The 21,500-nt window shown below is 39.9% G+C and overlaps 1 protein-coding gene across 2 annotated transcripts in view; it reads right to left on the minus strand.

Annotated features, from left to right (window-relative positions):
- Positions 1-21,500, minus strand: part of vps13c (vacuolar protein sorting 13 homolog C) — a 294,638-nt gene that overhangs the window by 172,618 nt on the left and 100,520 nt on the right. For both annotated transcript variants that reach the window (XM_067973304.1, XM_067973303.1), the window contains exons 21-28: positions 18,547-18,676; positions 15,784-15,901; positions 12,955-13,090; positions 11,743-11,830; positions 4,532-4,701; positions 3,499-3,652; positions 1,474-1,553; positions 1,259-1,318 (exon numbers count right to left, since the gene is read on the minus strand). In XM_067973304.1, the coding sequence (XP_067829405.1) occupies positions 1,259-1,318; positions 1,474-1,553; positions 3,499-3,652; positions 4,532-4,701; positions 11,743-11,830; positions 12,955-13,090; positions 15,784-15,901; positions 18,547-18,676 (936 nt within the window). The remainder of the gene's footprint in view (positions 1-1,258; positions 1,319-1,473; positions 1,554-3,498; positions 3,653-4,531; positions 4,702-11,742; positions 11,831-12,954; positions 13,091-15,783; positions 15,902-18,546; positions 18,677-21,500) is intronic.

Here is a 21,500-nt window from a genome sequence, read left to right on the forward strand (position 1 = left end):
CAAATAGAGTTGCACATCAGGTAACACAAGTATTACAGCTGAAAGGTACACTGGCTCCCTTCATGAACCAAAATGTGTTTGTTGCAATTAAATGGGAATGATGCCCAATGTTATTCTTTAAATCATGAAAATCAAAATAATTCCCCACAAAATACATAGTGAATAAATTACATTAAAAAATGCAATCTCCAAGCCATAACATTTTAAAACTTCGTGGTACTGTAATGTTTACTTGGTACAGATTAATGTTGAGCAACCTACATTTTCCAGCTGTTATCACAAAGCTTTACACATGCAGTTGGACTTGTGGTATCTGATCATTTTCAGCAGAAACTCAGCCAGCCAAGTAATCTGAAACAGGTGGTGGAGGAGGGGGGGCGGGGGAAGGGAAATGAAGAGAACCACACCAGATAAATGTTGCTTCTTCTCTGAAATTCAAGCAGGGGTTCCCAACCACTTTTTTTCCTCACCATCACAGAATAATGCCAAAATCCTTCATTTTAATCCAATTTCATCAAGTCAACACTTGGAATTTTAAGCGCAACAAGATCATTGCTTGGTGTAGGGTGGAGTATTTAGGGATTTAAATGAAATGCTAATAGATTTTTTTGAAAGAAGAATTGTCAAAGCCAAAAAAATGACATGAACAAGCTTTCTTTTCCCTTAAAAAAAAACTCAAGGGCGTTCTTAATTTTGTTGCGATCTCACACAGCTAACACCACTATTCTACATACAAGTTGGCCAAATTCCATCCCTTTGTACAGTCTGTGAGCTGATGCCACCAATGTACATATATCCAGAATAAATGCCATCCCTTTGTACTTTATTGCACACCATTCAATTAAAATGATGTATTATTCTGACAACCAGTCTTGATCTGCAAATCAGAAGTGGTTGATTTTAAGACATCAAACCCTATTATGTCTCACATTAACAACTAGGTAACACTTATACTGTGGGTTAAGAAACTAGGACAAATGCCCTACAATCATTTTCAAGTACCTGAATGTCATATAACCAAAAAAATTAATGGGATAACATTTTCTTTAATAGTATGAGTCAGTTTGTGGGTTTTTTGTTTCCGACCATCAAAAATCCATTTCTTTGTGAAGAAAGCTCATTAGCCTAGATTTCTAAGCGTTACTCTTGATGGCTTCTTTTTTGAAGGACACATTTTGTAAGGGTGCGCTGTTAAACATCAGTGTTCTCCATCTGGGCATTGTGTTTCCAAGATACTCTCAAAAGATTTAGTGCTTACCTTGAGCATTTGTTCAGTGCTGTCGTAATTCATTTTAAAATGTGGGCCATTTTTATCAGCCTGCAACAACATTTTTTTTTCATTTAATTTTAGTTCAGTACTGACATAATGGTGATCAAATTCTGATTAATATGTAAAAATACTTGTAACTGACTGGAACCACTACATCTATATTTTATCTTTAGGCTAAGTTTAATAGAAGAATAATACATAACCTTAATGTATTCCACTTTCAGAAGATCTGACCCTGGTGTATCTGCACAACTGATCAAATGAAGCTTCTGATTTCTGTCATCTGGAGAACACAAAGCCACCAATTCCAGTTTTAGCATATCTTGTTCATAAAATATAACAAGATTGAAAACAATTACTTATTAATACAAGGCCGGGGGAGCTCACCATCGCCATTTCCCCACACATATCTATTAGTGCACGCCACTGGTTAACTTAACAGTTCCTAAATCAACTGATCCGAGTAATTTTTTCAACCAAGTTTTGGCTTCCATTTTTCTACTCCAGACAGCATGCACAGCTAAAACATTACATGAAACAAGTTACACAATTCAGAAAAATCACTAAAAATGTTAGAAATGCCTGCAAAACATTACCCTGCAAAGCATACCTCTCTCCAGCACCTGGAGGTTAAGCTCAGCCTGAAACTACACCTGGGCTTTGGGGGTGCCAAGGAGATGAATCATGGAAGTTGCGGTTTTCAACTTTTTCCTGTGCAACTAAAACACCCAGAGGACACCACAACCCATGTTTATACAACAGCCAAACAGAATTTCTCAGCTGACTTGTTTTCACTGGAGGAAGTCAGATCGAGGGGAGATATGACCCAAGACTCATGTACACAAATTGTTGAAGGTGGCAGGACAAGTTGAGAAGGCTGTTAAAAAAAAAAGCAGATGGGATCCTGGGCTTTATTAAGAGAGGCAGAGTACCAAAGCAAATAAGTTATGTTAAACCTTTAGAAAACACTGGTTAGGCTTCAGCTGGAGTGTTGTGTTCAATTCTGGGCATCATACTAAGAAGAATGTCAAGGCCTTGGAGAGGGTGCAGAAGAGATTTACCAGGAATGAGGGACTTCAGAAGCTGGGATTTTTCTCCTTAGAGCAGAGAAAGTTAAGGGGAGATTTAATAGAGGTGCTCAAAATTATGAAGGGTTTTGATAAGAGTACATAGCAAGAAACTGTTTCCACTGGCAGGAAGGTCGGTAACCAGAGGACACAGAATGAAGATAATTGGTAAAAGAACCAGATAGGACTTAAGGAGAATGATTTTTTTTTAAATGCAGCGAGTTGCTATGATCTGGAATGCTCTGCCTGAAAGATTAGTGGAAGCAGATTCAATAGTAACTTTCAAAAAGGGAATTGGATAAATACTTGAAAAGAAAAAAACTGTAGGGTTATGGGGAAAGAGCAGGGAGTGGGACTAATTGGATAACTCTTTCAAAGAGCCAGCACAGGTACGATGGGCCAAATGGCCTCCTTCTGTGCTGTACTACTCTATGATTCTAAGTCTACATAATTAACTTTTTGGTGATAGTACAAACTCCTCTTTTTCCTCAACATTTTCTCCCTTTTTGCCAGTCTCCCTGGACTACTAACTGCAACCAAGGTGTTGGGCGGTCAGGTCTCTGTCAATGCTGTTGTGGAACATCAGTCAAGAGCCTTGTAAAACAGCAGATGACTCCCAGATATTCCTTCCTCTTGCTCTCCATCCCAAGGCAAGTCCCTAGTCTTCACTTGGAACAACCCACAGCAATGCAGGCAAGACAAGGAATTCAGCAGTGTGAAGAACTAAATCAAAGCTTCACCACTCCATGGCACGACAAATTATTACTTCAATACCATGCGCTACCACATCACTATTATAATCACACACAAACTAGGGTAAGAAGTGTTCGACGTTTATTTATTCAAATTATATTAATTCAGGATACTTCAGCTTTTCACAGAGAAGGAGCTGAATTTTAGAATTTAAGTTGAAATGAATTAAACATTACTGGGAAGGTATATGCAACTTGGGCACAGTGGTCATGGTTATTCGTCAGATTCTATACAGCAGAGGGTTGAAGATTACTCAAAAATTGGAACGCTGTAAATCATTTTTTTTTACGGCTGATATTACAAAAATTGAGGCCCTGCTCGTGATGTGTATTTGTAAGCTTCTTCCAAACATTTTGAAACATATCTAAATTTACCGTTTGAAACAGTTTTAAGACGCAAGATACTTACCAGGAACTTCACAATAATCCAAGGTCATTTTCTTCAAATACGATGTAGATGTTAAATCAAATGTTCTAATGTTCACTTCAGTGCCCAACTGAGATACGCTAAAAACAAGCAGTGGCTTCTCCTGGTTTTCTTGCCTCATGAGTTCAACAACTACCTACAACCAAGATATCAAACGGTTTCCTGTTATTGAACAATTGAGCACAATGCAACAAAGAGTACTCACGTACTACAATAAGCACATACTTCAGATCCACTTGTAGTCTTTAGTACACCTTTCAAACAATATTTGGGAGCAGAGCCTTAAATGGCTTCACAACTTTGAATTTGGTTGATATCAACAATCAAAGTAACTTGACATTTCGTAATAGACCCCTCAACTGAGGTAAAAATATACCAGTGTTTGGTTGGGGGGTGGGGGCGGGGTGGTGGTGAAAGACACATGGGGGATAAGCATGGAGTGCCTAAATTACTTCACTTTTTGTTCTTGAAGATTAAATTCTAACGACCAAACGATAACTAAAAAAGGCTAGGCAAAATATTCCCTCGTTCCAGATGATACACTGACGCAGGTGTTAACCACAAATTGCACCTATAAACACAGATCACACAATAAAAATTAATGCTATCCATTAAATGATTGCACGAACTGAGTTCTTGATTTCAGCCATGTATCATAGAAAGCTGTTGAGAACAGACCATTATCTTTCCCACAGCACCTCCAGTGGCTAGTTTCATAGCAATACCAATAGCTTTCTCTCCCAGCCGGCAAGCTGGGAATGGTGCACAGCACAGAGACACCAGGATTAATGTAGAGAAATACCTTAAAGCAATAAGCCACATCTCAAAAATAGTCCATACTTCCAAAACAGAAAACCACATGTACATTTAGGAAAAATAGCCCATGGTGGTCAATCCATCTGTGCCAGATCGCCCAACATTTCATTCACAAAAAATATTTATACAAAAGCAGATTTTTAGCAAACAAAACAAATATAAATGAGGTCAATGCTGACATATTGAAAATGTTTTATACTTCTTTAATTTCGAACTTCAGTTGGAGGTCTGTAAGCTCCTCATTTAGGCTCCCGATGTCCTCATTTTGAAGTTCACATGGCAGTGCATCACCAGCTACCATTGCTAGTTTACTTGGCAGGCTAGCTTCTTCCTTTACATCACAGAACTCTTCTTCAGATTCCAGTGAACCTAAGAAATAGGAAAATTTGCAGTTCAAATGCATATACTTGAAAGGAACAAAGATATTGTGACTGCATTAAAAGAGCTTTATTAGAATTGGAACACTGAAAATCATTAGTTGAATTATTCAAGATACAGGAAGATTATAGACCACAAGCACAGCAAGTAAATCAATATTGCTGCCTCCAGGACTTGGCAAAACTGCATAAATTCAGAGAGCTGCATGGTGCAAGTGTAGAAATTCACAAATAGGTCACAGGATCTCGCACTACACGTAATCTACGTGCAGTACGAGATCACTGCCCGATCCAGAAGAGCAGCAATCTGAGAATGTGGCTCTCAGATAATATTAAATATAACTTACTGCAAAGAATTTATTTAAATGAAAAAATAAATATTAGTTTTAAGTGGTAATGTAACTGTGAAATCACAAAACCAGTTGACAAATATACAGGACCCCTTTCTTCGGCAAGTCATTTGTGCACAATTAACAAAATGTATTTGATAGTACCTCTGGGAGACGGTTACTCCTAACTGATGCAATTTGTTGCATCTTTGAACCATCACATGACCTCCACCACCTCAAAGGACAGCAGGTGCATGCGATAACCATCACTGACAAGTTCCCCTCCAAATCTCAATATCCCAACTTGGGACATATAGCATCGTTCCTTCCTAGTCGCTGGGTCAAAATTCTGGATCTCCCTACCTAACAGCACTGTGGGAATACCTTCACCATACAGACCGCAGTGGTTCAAGAAAAAGGCAGCCCACCACCACCTTCTCAAGGACAACTAAGGATGGGCAATAAATGCCAGCCTTGTCAGCAACCCCACTTCACAAAAAATTTTGAAAAAACACATGAGGCATTTTTTTTGGAAACTAGTGAATGAGGGTTATCCATGGATATAATACACTGGGATTTTCAAAAGACATTCAATAAAGTTTGATAAAGAAAGATAGCACTCGCCAAATTAATGGCAAAATAGTCAGCTGCATTGAAAACCACAACAGGAAGCAAAATGTGCAACAGAAAGAAGTGCTGGCTGAGATTGGACAGTGACTAGCCGAGCTTAGCAGGTGTAAACAATTTTACAACACCAAGTTATAGTCCAGCAATTTTATTTTAAATTCACAAGCTTTCGGAGATTTTCTCCTTCCTCAGGCAAATGTTTCATCTTGAAACATTTGCCTGAGGAAGGAGAAAATCTCCGAAAGCTTGTGAATTTAAAATAAAATTGCTGGACTATAACTTGGTGTTGTAAAATTGTTTACAATTGTCAACCCCAGTCCATCACCGGCATCTCCACATCACGAGCTTAGCAGGGACCTCGGAGTCTCCCTCTGTTCCATCATAAAGGATTAAAAATTCCCAATTTCTTTTTTTAAAACCCCAGATGGTGGATCTGTACATAAAGATTTCTTCTCAAATTTGAAGAAAAAGAAATGTCCCCATCTCTCAAATGGGTTCCAAAGCAGTGCACACATCACATCACGTGCTAAACCCAACACGCGTGAATTGCTTTGCCAAACCTAATGCACTGACAGCACACATGGCCAGCATGTACCCCTGGACTCTATTTTGATCAGGAAATCCTGGAGGTCAGCTGTGTGTGGGCTGGGCAATTAGCCACGTACAAGGACCAAACTATTCCAAGCAATTTAACTGGGTACTTATACATAACACAGTCTCTCGATTTTGGATTATTTTTCACAGAGACAACATTCCATGCTTTTCTGTGATAAATATTTTACAACATCTCCAACTTACGTTTTCCTTCCAAGTTACAAAAGCATTTTACAGAACACAACTCAGCTCTCAAACAACCAGAAATCATTTCTGACATTTCCACAGAGAGCAATAGCTCAGTGCTGTGCTTAAGCTGGGCAACAGGATCAAACTTGAAATGAGCAATGTATCTGCAATGCAGTGGAGTTACATTATTTATCCTGCTTGCAATAAGTAATACGTTGGAGTTAGTGGTGCATCAATGGATTGATCACAATGTATGTAACTGGAGTTAGTTGTCTGTTGACAAGAGTTTATCATAACACATTATGTAGAGGAAATACTGTGTACAAGTCTTACAGCAAAAACTATACAAGAATAAAGGAATTAAGAGAACATGTTTACTGCACAGCATTCCTTTCTCTTTAGGGACTGTTCGTGTTAATACATGTTTACCAGATAAGGTAAGCTAGAATACTGGAATCACTGGAGAAAGTGGTGTCCATGAACTGTTACAACAATTGAATCGTGCCTTTTTAGTCATTTGCTGTGTTTTTGTAAGTCTTTGTAATGTTCCAAATGAACTTTTTTTTTCTAATTATTTTCTCTGAATTTTCCTGGGTTTTTAAACTCATCAATAAAACTGACTTTAATGATCCTTATTTGGAGGAGAGTACTTCTCGTAAGATGATGATAAAAATTTGCTGCTGATAAAAAGCAATCCAGCCAAGTGTCAGATAGAAGGAAAATAAATGTAATTCAGAGAGATCTGCACTAAGGGGTGAGTTACAGAATAAGATGGATGAAAGGGAAATATAAAAGATTGTGCACACAACATGCAAAGGAAGAAAATCATGTGTTTGAGATTACTGATCTTTCAGTACCAATGTGAAATGGTCATCAACCAAACTAATTAAATACAAGGATATATCTCAAAGCCATCGGGCTATAAGTTGAAACAGTTATTCATCTCAGATAAATAACTGATATGGCCATATTGGGAACATTATACAGAATTCTGGACACTTCACCTTCGAAAAACGTTGATGCACTGGAGACCAACAAGGATGACAACTAAGCTCTAAGTTGCAAGAACCACTTTGTGGACCTGAACTGGTTTTCATTGGAGAAAAGACTGGGATAGCTCAGGACTCCTTTATACAACTCACAAATGGAGACCATGTAGGCATGCGCAGGTGATTTTAACTTGCACTTTGAACACAGAACTGGAGGACATATACGAGAATTGCTCCCTCCATCCTCCCACTGACGTGATGGATATGTGGAACATGGTCTCAGGAAAAGCACAGTCAGGTGACTCATTCCCTCAAAAAAGGAGCTAGACACCAATCTGACTGGGAATGGAATTAGAGCTTACAGAATAAGGTATAGATTTCGATGATAAAATACTCCATTGGGCATGTAGACTCCACTCTATCCATCAATTGAGGCTAGAAATTTACTGCTTTTACAGCATTGAGTTAACTGAGCTCTGCTTATGCTGTTCCAGTATTAAGCACACTGATGAATCCATGAGTTTGCTGATTTCTTTCCTCGCAAAAGATCATGCCCTCAATTGTACAATAGGACATTCAATGGAACATAAGAAACGATAATAATAGCCAGCACCTTTTAACAAAAGTAGGTGACGGCGATAGTGATAGCACAAGATCTCAAGAAACCCGCTATACAGTTGTACGATTGTGCACTGTCAGAGTGCCATCTTTCGGATAAGACGCTAAACCAAGGCCCCGTCTGCCCTCTGAACTGTGTTCAGGAGAACTTTCTTGACCAGTACGTTTCCAGCCCAACGAAGGAGGAGGTATTGGTGGATTTGGTTTTGGGGAATGAGGAGTGCCAAGTGGAGCTAGTGTCAGTGGGGGAACATTTAGGGAACAGCAATCATAGTATCTTAAGGTTTAGAATAGCTATGGAAAAGGACATGGACCACTCTAAAGTAAAAATATTCAATTGGAGGAGGGCCAATTTCAATGGGATGAGAACAGATCTGGCTGGGGTAAATTGGCATCAAACATTGGCAGGCAAAACTTTAATTGAACACTGGGCAGCTTTTAACAAGGAGATGGTTTGGGTACAGTCTAGGTACATTCCCACGAGGGAGAAAGGTAGGGCAACTAAAGCCAGAGATCCCTGGATGACAAAAGAGATAGAGTAAGATGAAGCAGAAAAAAGGGGCATATGATAGATGTCAGGTTGATAACAAAAGTGACAACCAGGCTGAATGTAGAAAGTTCAGAGGGGAAGTGAAAAAGGTAATAAGAGGGCTAAAGAGAGAGTATGAGAAAAGACTGGCAACAAACATAAAAAGGGAATCCTATGGGAGGAAAAATCAGAGAGCAAGTTATTATCTTAATGGCGAGAAACTGGAAAGTACTGCAGTACAAAGGGATCTGGGGGTCCTAGTGCAAGAAAATCAAAACGTTAGTATGCAGGTGATCAAGAAGGCCAATGGAATGTTGGCTTTTATTGCTAGGGGGGTATTGCTGCAGTTATATAAGGTATTGGTGAGACCGCACCTGGAATACTGCATCCAGTTTTGGTCTCCATACTTAAGAAAAGACATACTTGCTCTCGAGGCAGTACAAAGAAGGTTCACTCGGTTAACCCCGGGGATGAGGGAGCGGACATATGAGGAGAGGTTGAGTAGATTGGGACTCTACTCATTGGAGTTCAGAAGAATGAGAGGCGATCTTATTGAAACATATAAGATTGTGAAGGGGCTTGATCGGGTGGATGCGGTAAGGATGTTCCCAAGGATGGGTGAAACTAGAACGAGGGGGCATAATCTTAGAATAAGGGGCTGCTCTTTCAAAACTGAGATGAGGAGAAACTTCTTCACTCAGAGGGTGGTAGGTCTGTGGAATTTGCTGCCCCAGGAAGCTGTGGAAGCTACATAATTAAATAAATTTAAAACAGAAATAGACAGTTTCCTAGAAGTAACGGGAATTAGGGGTTACGGGGAGCGGGCAGGAAATTGGACATGAATTTAGATTTGAGGTTAGGATCAGATCAGCCATGATCTTATTGAATGGCGGAGCAGGCTCGAGGGGCCGATTGGCCTACTCCTGCTCCTATTTCTTATGTTCTTATGTAAAGTCTTCTATAGGCATGTAAACAGTAAACAGGTAGTAAGAGGAGGGATGGAGTCGATTAGGGGCCAAAAGATCTACTCATGGAGGCAGAGGGCATGGCCGAGGTACTAAATGAGTACTTCGCATCTGTCTTTACCAAGGAAGAAGATGCTGTCAGAGCCTCAGTAAAGGAAGATGTAGTTGAGATACTGGATAGGCTAAAAATTGATAGACGAGGTACTGGAAAGGCTAGCTGTACTTAAAGTAGATAAGTCACCCGGTCCAGATGGGATGCATGCTAGGTTGCAGAGGGAAGTAAGGGTGGAAATTGCAGAGGTACTGGCCATAATCTTCCAAACATCCTTAGATATGGGGGTGGTGCCAGGGAACGAAGAATTGCACATGTTACACCCTTGTTCAAAAATGGGTATAAGGATAAAGCCAGCAACTACAGGCCAGTCAGATTCAATCATGGCTTTCAAAAGGGAACTCGATAAGTACTTGAAAGGAAAAAATTTGCAGGGCTACGGGGATAGGGCAGGGGAGTGAGACTAGCTGGATTGCTCTTGCATAGAACCGGCAGGGACTCGATGGGCTGAATGGCCTCCTTCAGTGCTGTAACCTTTCTATGATTCTATGCTAACTGCAGAACTCATCATTTACCTTGTATACCCTCTTACATCTCAGGCTGCACCATCCTATTCCTCCTAAACTAACTACAGTGCAAGTGAAGCACTAAATTCAAAGCTCATTATAGAACAAATACTCCAGGTTGCAGCTCTGTTCTGTATCAGCTCGCCAGTCAGTAAATCAAAGCATGAGGTGGCCTCTGCTGTTAATTGTATGATTTATATCAATTAGTGTTAATTGTATTCAAATGGTGGGTATCAATTGGGGGTGTGTGTGTGTGTGTGTGTGTGTGTGTGTGTGTGTGTGTGTGTAAATAAAAGGGGAATCTTTGAATAAAGATTAGAAGCAACAAAATACCAGGCTCCAGTATTCTATCCTTCACCACATGGCTATCCAGTTTTAATATCTGCTACAACTCCACTTTAAAATAAGGATTGGAAATGCATTGCACTACAAACAGAGCCTTGCAAAATGATGAGTGCTGGAATTAAAGACCAATTATGCCAGCATTAGAAGGGCTCAACCAGACCGGTGGTGCTGTGCTGATAACCCATTTTTGGCAGATGCACATACCACAAACAGCAATGTCCAGGCTTTGCAATAAACTGAATATCTTGATCATTTTGAAATCAGTGAGGCAGAGACACTCAGTCGGTAAAAAGGAACAAAAGACCACAAATAATGTACAGCAATGCCTCACGGCCACACGGATTTAGAAGATCTTGCCCGACAAAGCTCTTTGACAGTCATTACAATTATGCCAATGATAGTTTACTTGGACTTTCTACATGAAGAACTTCCAACTAAGTAAAAGTCACAGGAATCCAAGGTAGAACATGGGACTGGAAAAAGATGTGAGACAGAGAGTACGCTAGAGGATAGTGACAGACTGCATAAAGGCCTTGCCTGGATCAAACTTGCAGACAAGGGAGAGCAGTACAGAAAAACGATGCAATTAATGACCTGTAACAGGATTAGATCATTAAAGGGCATACATTTAAATGAGTAAATATTAATTTAAGCCAGACACCGGAAAGACAAAAGACTAAATGTTTTGAATAATGTTGTGGGTAAGATAATAAATAAAAAGCCATTAGGAGTGTTTAAAATGCTGGCCATTGCTCGGCTGAGATGCTGGGGTAGTGGAAGGGTAGGCTTGATGGTCTGAAAGACTTTTTTACCCCCATCTTTAACTGTTCTTATACTCCTGTAATAGGTAACATTTTCTAGCCTGTCTGATGCAATAGACTATAACTTAAAGATGTTCCTTCCCTGTTTTGCACCTTATTAATGTAATGCTATAAGAGACAAATGATTACAAGTCCTTCTACTTGGAGGCAATATCACTTTAAAAAAAGACAGCCTACCACTGAAATAGCACACCAGTGCACACATTTTTTAAATGTTGCCCGATTAATAAGGATAACTGGAGAAAGTACAGAGGCAGTCAAATTCATTAATTATAGGAGGTTTTTTTAAATATAAAATTTACTGTTTTGATGGATACTTACTGTATAGGTTAACAAAACACAATTTGTGACTGCTATGCAGCATTAAAAAAGATCACGGTGCATAAAAACCTAGATACTCAAGGCTTACTTGAATCATCTGCCTCCAGCGATGCTGAGGAACCAACAGCTACTAGACTAGGATCAAACACTTTTCTTGGTTTTGCAGGTAAAGACATCTACAAAAAAAAATATACAGACTTGTATTATTTGGTCAAGGGTGACTGATTGAGGGATACAAGTTTATGCTTAAGTAGAACTGTCCAAATTAAACAATAGTTTCAATTTTCAACCCATCAAAGCTCCTTTTAGCCCATGTGTCTTCACTCCACGAAGGTTGTGTTCTCTCTAGAACGTCACTTCATGCATAAGGACTGAAAGAAGCACGAGTTTTCATTGAGATTAAATGGAAGATTTCTTTTTAAAAAACATACACCTAACATTTTCCAGCAGTAAGATCTATTTTTCCAGCACATTTTTAAAATAAAAATAGATTACATTAAATGGTTGCTAAAATAACCTAGTTGTTTGGAGAGCAATCATATCAATATAGTTTTGTTAAAAGGACTTTTCAGAAAGGGAGAGCAATTAAATTTGGATACTTGACACTCATGCCACATATAGGTTCTTAAAAGAGTCATAAGAAAACTGAATTTGCCCACAGTCCCTTAGTCACCACATATAACGTAAAATGATCGAGAGTGTGAGATAAATCCAGTTTGAAGAAAATGTTGACCGAGCTCCCTGATGTGCTTCATGATCAACGTGCTGGAAATGTATGGGGCACAAGCAAAGAATGACCTAGCTCAGGTGAGTGGACAGTTGCCTTTAATGTCGCAGACTAAGCAAATCAGTGATTTTTGCTGTAAGCAGTTATTTGATGGTAAGACTCCTGCCAATCTCTGGGGTCTTGTAGTTCCAAGGTTACTTTGTCTTAATACAAGACAGAAAAATCAGTAGGGACTTAAAAGCAGTAATATGTCCAATATTTAAAACATAGAACCATTGAATTGGTCTACATTTTTTTGTAGATTGATACGAGTTGACATGCAAGATTTAAATATAGCAAGGAAACATTGCATACATTTGTCTCTAGCCACTGTTGGGATTGCACAATGAAGAAAACTGTATAGTCAAGCCAGTAGACAAGAAAAAAATTCCCACAGCCAAATATAAGAGCTGTGCTGTGCTAATAGAAACGTAAGTTTTCTGTGAGGACACAAGCTGATGAAAATTAGAGACAAGTATTCTCCATTAGAGTCACTAACGCAGTGCATCGGAAAGTATATGACATCGCACCAACCTTTGCTTTGATGAGTGATCTGGAGGACGACAAACTCTGAGGAAAGGGAATGCTATCAGCAAGCTCACAAACACTTCTGATTTTCTGATCCGACATTCTGACATGGAGTAAAGGGAGTTCACCTGAGATTTTAAATCTGAAAAACAAACACTTCACTGTTGGATTCAATACCGACAAACTCCAAATATTAAGATGTTGGAATTATCAATCAACCTAAATCAGTACAGGATCAAATAATTAAAAGCCTGCCACCAGATCAGTGAATCGGAGGATAGACTGGGGTAGATTTTGCGGCCTCTCGCCAGACGGAAACAGGGCAGCTGGGGAATGACTTACCGCCCTTTTCCTGCCGTCGCTATGGCAATCCATCCCGGCCCTACCGCTGGGTGGCTGGAGTGACCCCGAGTCAGGCGGGAGGCCCATTTAAAAAGCAAATCAAGGTCCTATGACTATCTTTGTACCCCCTTCCCACCCACTCAAAATGGACCGGGCCGACCTTCAGTACTATCAGGCGGCCAGGTTGGCGTACTCCGGGCACTCGATAGTTAAAAATTACCCCACTATTTTAGAACAAGAGGCATCGTGTCATGAACTCAATGTGTCACTGAATGTAATCAAAATAGAATTTGATCTATGGTGTTCTGGGTTTTCTTTTTTTTTTAAAATCAGTATTTTGGAAACTGAATATTGCAAATGTTCATTCTTCTGTGAGAACTGCAAATCAGTGGCCTTGATTATTCTTGCATTCATATATTAATGCTTTAATTTAAATATATTCCTGTACCTACATATTTATTTATTTATTTATTTATTTATTATGTTTTTTGAAAGCTGAGGTGACTCAGCGAGATGGATTGCAAGACGTACCAGGTCAGAGGTAGGTGCCTGGCATTTAGCAGCACTGGTACAGATTCTGGGCTTTGAAATTTCACAACAGTGGGGTGGAAAATCTGGGATTCGGCAACTCTGAGGTAGATGTGTGGCATGGCTCACGAACATCAGTGGGGGAGGGAGAAAGAGGGCAATAGACTGACAGTATAGGAAGGAGGCTTTCCTGGGTTTGATAATAATGGCATATAAACACAAACAAATCTGTTCAAACTCAATTATTTTGTGATTGTGATTGGGTCAGGTGTGACACCTAAGTGTGATGGAAATAGCATTATGAACTTCCTACAAGAACAAGAAGTGTGCTATATGTAAAACTTTTAAAAGTTAGAGTTAAATACTCAAACGCACAGATACTTACACACGTGACTAGATGAATATAAGAGCGAAACAACATTTAAAATGATCTGGACAAATTAAGCAAATGGGCGAAGGAATAGCAATGGATTTTAATGCAGATGTAAGTAATGCAATGCACACTGGAATTAAAAAAGTGCACATAACAAAGGAATGTCCATTAACAAAGCTGTTAAGTGAATTTGAGTGTATCCATCATTGAAAGTTTGACGTTGACTTGAAGCAATCAACTAAGCTAATCAAATAACAGTTGATATGAGTTACTCTAACTACGTACAGATCGTATTTGAAATACCATGTGCAATTATCTTCAAAGAGGCACTGATGTGTTAGATAGGGTTCAGAGAAGGGTGACAATGTTGATCCAGGTCTTGGGTTCTAAGTTACACCATACATGTGCAGCTGACCTCATTTTTATTGGAATAAAAGGAAATTGTAAGGTGACATAATCAATGCCTATAAAACGCTCAGAGACATTGATGGTGCACGCTCTTTGCCTTCGACGGTCCAAAACAGAACTAAAAAGCACAGGTTCAAAGCTATTAACCTCAAACAAGACCAGGCTTGAATTTTAACTCTTCTTCCCCCTCCCCCTACTTAATGGGCTTTTCTTATTTTGTGCTTTGTTGTGTTATAGTAAGTAACCTTGGCATCCTATTTGACTCTTAGCTGTGCTCCATCACCAAGAAAGCCTCCTTCCATCTCTAACATCACCCGTCTCCACCCACCGGCCTCAGCTCATCTGCTGCTGAAACCCTCATCCATGCCTTTGTTACCTTTAGACTCGACTGTTCCAATGCTCTCCTGGCATCCTCCATAAACTTGAACTCATCCAAAACTCTGCTGCCCGACTCCTAACTCGCACCAAGTCCCGTTCACCCATCATCCCTGTGCTCTCGATCCAGCAACACCTCAATTTTATTCTCATCCTTGTTTTCAAATCCTTCCATGGCCTCGCCACTCCCTATCTCTGTAACCTCCTCCAGCCCTACAACCCTCCGAGGTCTCCGCACTCCAATTCTAGCCTCTTGCACATGCCTGATTTTCATCGCTCCACTATTGGTGGCCGTGCCTTCAGCTGTGTCGGCCCTAAACTCTGAAATTCCCTCCCTAAATCTCTCCGCCTCGCTCTCCTCCTATAAGAGGCTACTTGAAACCTACCCCTTTGACCAAGCTTTTTGTCACCTGTCCTAATATCTATGTGGCTCGGTGTCAAATATTGTGAGATAACACTCGTGAAGCTTCTTGGGATGATTTACTACATTAAAGGCGCTATATAAGTTCAAGGTACAATGTTGTAATGGTATCACTTACTTTACAGCATAACAAATCATATGGCTCAGTAAAATAAGTGTGAATAAAAGCTATTTCTTTATTAGAAGGTAACTTCCCTATTTTTACCCCCACTCACCTACACTTTCACCAATACTGTTGCATTCACGTAAACAAGTGACATATCTACAGAGGCACTTTCAGGTAAACATATTGCACCATAGGTCTTGTATATAAGCATGTGTTACTGAAAATTTTGGTTCAATGTTATACAACGATATGAAACCACAACAGGGCCTATGTTGAACATACTTGGGCATCCTGGTATCTTTCTCCACGATGGCTCTAGAAACCTGCACCTTGACATCCATCGGTTGCAATATATGCTGAGGTGAGGAGCACTGTTTCCGAGCAGACTTCCAATCTTGACCTGAACAAGAATACAATTTTTGAACATTTATAATTGAAATGATATTTGTTTAACAAGGCACAGGCAGAATTAGGTATAACGCACTCTAATGTCATTCTCAAGAAACCTTCATTACATCTTCCTACATTACAACAGTGACTGCACTTCAAAAGTACTTCATTGGCTGTAAAGCGCTTTGGGATGTCCTGAGGTCGTTTAAGACGCTATATAAATTCAAGTCTTTCTTTATTTTTGACGTATAACATGATTTCTTTATTTCTTTTTATGTGCAAATATTTGCTCTACATCTGGTAGGCTATATTCACTTTCACTTCTCTGATTCATCCATAAAAAGATGATGAACAATACAACCAAAATTGTCTGTTACGTTTGCCTACCTAAGTGATTGCACTTCAAAAGGTAACCTATTATCATAGGGTCGAATTCAATCTTCGAATCAAAGGCATCCTCCACACACCACTGAGGTCAGACTAGTAACTAAGCAGCAGTAGAATATACTTCTTTCTTAATTTAGAAGAGCCTGCGAGGAGACTGCTTGGTCTTAGCAATCGATAAGGCCATCAACTCAGGGTCCCCAAAGCGATAACAGCAAACTCTCTCTAAATGTAGAGGCTTTGCCTCACTGATGGCCTCCTAGCACCCACGGTGATACGCTTCCACCAAGCCACAAAAAGTTAGCAGTCGCTGCTTGGCACTGAAAGAAACAAGCATTTCAAGTCGCCATTCAAAGGCCTCGTTGCTGGTGATGAGCTTATTGAACCATTCCAATAGTGCTTATAGGACCAAACCCAATCCCTAAAATTGGGCCAAGTCAATGCCTCAGTGCCAATCAAGAAAGGGCTGGCTAACAGAAAGCCAACCCACCCCAAGCAATAACCATGAAGGCGATAACCACAGCAAGCGCCTCTGTGCTGGCCTGGTCCATTACAATGCACCCAGGACCCCTCCAGAGCAAATGTTATGAAGACTCAAGTGTCAGCAGCACCAAATTAACCAATGTCAACACTTCATTACATATGGTCTTGGAAGCCAGCATTGCATTGGGCACTACATTTGACATGCTGGATTAAATCTGAGGCTCAGCAATACCTGGCAACACAGGACCATTGATGATGGCATGCTACATTTGTTCACACCATTTGAAAATGATCTCAAGCTACTGAAGTCTATTATGGCAGGTCCAGATAGGAAAACTAAGACAATTTTGACAGGCTACAGTAAGACTTTTCAAGGACAGACCTACATCAGAGACTGCTGTCATGCCTTTCAGCAACTGGAAAGTCATGGTCACATTTATAACAAGGTTTTTATACCTATTCAACATCAAGATGACAATTTTACAATCTTACCAAGGTTGGAATTGAATATGGTTGGAATCAATTATAGACTACATCAATTGCAAAAACAAAAAGTACAACATTGGAGGCACGAGATAAGCATTGTTCATATTCTGAATGGTGCTGGGGCATCGTGTGGGCAACATTCTCAATGTCATGGCATCATTACTTCAAAATGTTTTATAGGTAATTGGTCACTTGTGATTTGTCTCTCACAGCACATGACCAATGCTAACCCCACTCCAGCATTGTGTGGAAGATGCCAACAATGAAGATTATTATGTAATAAAATAGTTGAGTGGAAAACAGGATATGATAACAGGACAAGTGAAAAACCATGCCATCCAACCTGCAACTCAAAAAATCATCTCTTCAATGCAGTAGGATTTCTGTCCCAAGAAAACAATAGTTGATTTTTTCAAAAAGTAATGTGAATTGAAGAAGTGGGAGGCTTCTTTCTGGAATGGTTAGTACTATAATTACTAATATGGTGATTCTACATTCACATCCAGAATTAATTACGTGTTAGTTGTCCAGGGTAACATTTTCAGTACAGATACACTTGAGATTTGGAATCCAAGCAACCCATTTCTACAAAGTCTAAAAAAACCTTTCACAACCTCACGACATCCCAAAGCATTTTACAGCCAATGTGTGCACAGCAAGGTCCCACAAACTGAGACCCTGTCTGCTCTCCATGGTGGACATAAAAGGTCCCATGGTACTATTTCGAAGAAGAGCAGGGAAGTTCTCCTCCATGTCATGGTCCCACAAACAGCAAGGAAATAATGACCAGCTCATCTGTTTTTAGTGATGTTGGTTTAGAGATAAACATTGGCCATGACACGGAGGAGAGCTCCCCTGGCTCTTCTTCAAAATAGCACCATGGGATCTTTTATGTCCACCAGAGAGAGAAGACAGGGTCTCAGTTTAATATCTCATCCAAAAGTACCAATACCAGTACCAGACCGGAGTGTCAGCCTGGATGAAGTGCTCAAGTCTTTGGAGTGAGACTTGAACTCACAACCTTCTGGCTCAAAGGCAACAATGCTACCCACTGAGCCACAGCTAACAGTATCTCCAAACTACCACATGGCAGCAGTGTCTCTTAGCTCAGCCTAGTAAAACTTGAGATAGAGCACGTAAAGCCACAATAAACTGGCTTCCTGCATTTGAAAAGATGTCCATAATTTCTTTTTGCATACCTTTCCAAAATTATGGTGGTGAGGTAAAGTCAAAGACTCTCAAGTAGGGACAGAAAAACAATGAGGAAAGTTCATTTAAAATACAGAAAGATAAAAACTGTACCTGGTTTACTAAACAAAAGCTGAACACTTCTGAGCTCCACATCAAATTTTTCGTAGGCTCGTTCCAGAATTTCCTCCAATGAAAAACTTGGGGATGCTGCTTTCTGGTCATTGTGGTTAATGCTGTTTAACTGCAGAAAAGTAAATCTGTAACTTGTACATGCTTTGCTATTGATGGCTAGCCAAATAACTCAAAGATTTCTAATCTGAAAGAACGTGTGAAGGTGTGTGCTCTCTGTGCGGAGCATAAAACAGCTAATTGAAGCCTTCAACCAACAAAATGCCAAAGCAAAAGGGCACAACCACTTAAACCCATCCAGTCTATGCCACCACCTATGATAAATTTTGACAGTTAATCGAGTTATACGGTTGCTTATCCCCACCTGGGAAGAAGCTAATACTACGCTGCTCAATTTGTTTCAAGGCAGCTCTACTTACTTAGAACACAGCATTACTGTTGGAGTGGTTAGAAGTTTGCAATTCTTCTCTTTAAAATGAAAACACAGACCTTGTTTTCTTTAAATGTTGTTGCTGTTTTCCAGTCTCCCCATACCACATACTGCAAGCAGCTGAGACCTGCTCCCACATTTCTGCCTAAGCTGCTCTGAGTCAGCTGTGAGGTAGTGTGTGGGAGCAGCCCATGACGCTCCCGATAATTTTTCCTTCCTTTTTGTGGGTGGTATCTGATCGCTGCTTGGCAATTCCCCAGTGACAACTGAGATTACCAATTCATTGACCTAGCTGACCTCCAGCACAAATTTACAATTTACCACTTTGTGGTGGCCTTCCATCATAGAAAGGGGTTATTCATATTTCCAAAAAAAAGACAACATCTGTTGTCTTACCACAACTATTCATGTGTTAAGAGGTTTCTACTCTACTTACTGAAAGATGCGTATTGAGGTTAGCACCCACATGGCACGGCTATGTAATCAGCCAGGATTGACACTCATTGATTCCAACAGCTACCTTGTGGGGGAGTCCAAAACTAGGGATCATAAATATAAGATAGTCACTAGTAAATTCAATAAGGAATTCAGGAGAAACTTCTTTACCCAGAGAGTGATTAGAATGTGGAACTTGCTACCACATGGTGTGGTTGAGGTGATTAGCATAGATGCATTTAAGGGGAAGCCAGATAAGTTCATAAGGGAGAAAGGGATAGATGGTTATGCTGTTAGGGTGAGATGAAGTAGGGAGGAGGCTCATGTGGAGCATAAACACCAGCCTGCTTCCATGCTATAATTCTATGCGCTGAGTGGTACCCAGAACCAGTCAAGATACTATTCTAAAGGGAGTGCAAATATGAAGCTGCTTGTTTATAATCCCAAAGCTGATAACAGCAGAGCTGCTGCCTGACACATCAAGTCTTAGTACAGCAAAAAGGCTCCTAAGAGGTTGGGAAGTATTTCATTGCCAAAATTACCTTAATGAGGGAGCATTTCATAATGAAAGTTGTCTTACATATACTTTTCTTGTCCTTCAAGCTTCATCAGGGCATCCTGAAACATTCCTGTTTCCCCTGATTATGGCCCTGGCACTGCAGAGGTAGAGGCTGTAAAGTAGTTTTTTTGGCCATTCTTCATATTGTCTTTGGTTATCTCTTTTTTTAAATAAACAAAGTTGACTAACACCCTTTTTATTATGAAGCTCAGAACAGGAATCCAGGCCTAAACCTGGCTAAGAGACCACCAGCGGACATGTGAAACCACCTTTTTTATATTTTTCAGGCCAGCTGTATAAAGAGAAGGAAAAAATACCGAAACCAGAACCGTAGTAAAAAAAATACAAGTGGGCAACACAACACCAGACCATTGTTTCGACCCCTAAATTCAACTCAACATGAATTTTTTTTTTAAAACAATGCTACACCATCCATTAACAATTGCTACTAAAGCAGAATTCCCCTCTTCCCCTTCATTTTTTTTAAGTTACCATACAGGACCCTAGCCTACATTTGTTTCACTGCAAATGTGGCAGCTGTTTCCACCAATACACAAAATAGAAGGAAGGCTGCACTTAGTAAAATGCATACATTTGCATTCAAATTCAACAAAATGTGAGATTTATATTATTTGTAAATGAACCCAAAATCAACCACTTCCCCACCATGCAACTTGTATATTGGTTAGGCATGTAGTGAAGGGTCATTTCATATATAAATGCTTGGAATTAGATAGAACTTTTACAACATAGAAACAGGCCATTCGGACCAACTGGTCGATGCAGTGTTTATGCTCCACATGAGCCTCCTTCCATTTCACCCTACTTCATTTCACCCTTTCAACATATCCTTCTATTCCTTTCTCCCTCATGAACTTATCTGGATTCCCCTTAAATGCATCTATACTAATCACCTCAACCACACCATGTGGTAGCGAGTTCCACATTCTCACCATGATGAGTAAGTGAGATTTGTTATGCTGATATGATGAGATGAAGATGGGTGGGAGTAGGCTCGACTGGAGCATAAACACCGGCGTGGACCAGTTGGGCCAAATGGTCTGTTCCTGTACTGTAAATTCTATGTGAAGAAGTTTCTCCTGAATTCCCTGTTAGATTTATTAGCGAGTATCTTATATTTATGGCCCCTAGTTTTGGGTTCCGCCATAAGTGGAAAAATCTTCCTTACGTCTACCCTATTGAACCCCTTCATAATTTTAAGACCTCTTTCAGGTCACCTCTCAGGAACTATCAGGAAAGATTGAACAGGCTGGGGCCATAATCTTTCCTGATAGTTGTACTCCCTCAATTCTGGTGTCATCCTTGTAAATCTTGTTTGCACTTTTTGCGGTGCTTCTATATGCTTTTTGTAATATAGAGACCAGAATTGTGCACAGTACGCCAAGTGTGGTCTAACGATTGTTCTATACAAGTTCAACATAACTTCCCTGCTTTTGAATTAGAAATGAACCCCAGTGTTTTGTTTGCACTTTTTATGGCTTTGTTAAACTG

The sequence above is a fragment of the Heptranchias perlo genome, chromosome 38, assembly GCF_035084215.1.
Source record: "Heptranchias perlo isolate sHepPer1 chromosome 38, sHepPer1.hap1, whole genome shotgun sequence".
NCBI classification, from domain to species: domain Eukaryota; kingdom Metazoa; phylum Chordata; class Chondrichthyes; order Hexanchiformes; family Hexanchidae; genus Heptranchias; species Heptranchias perlo.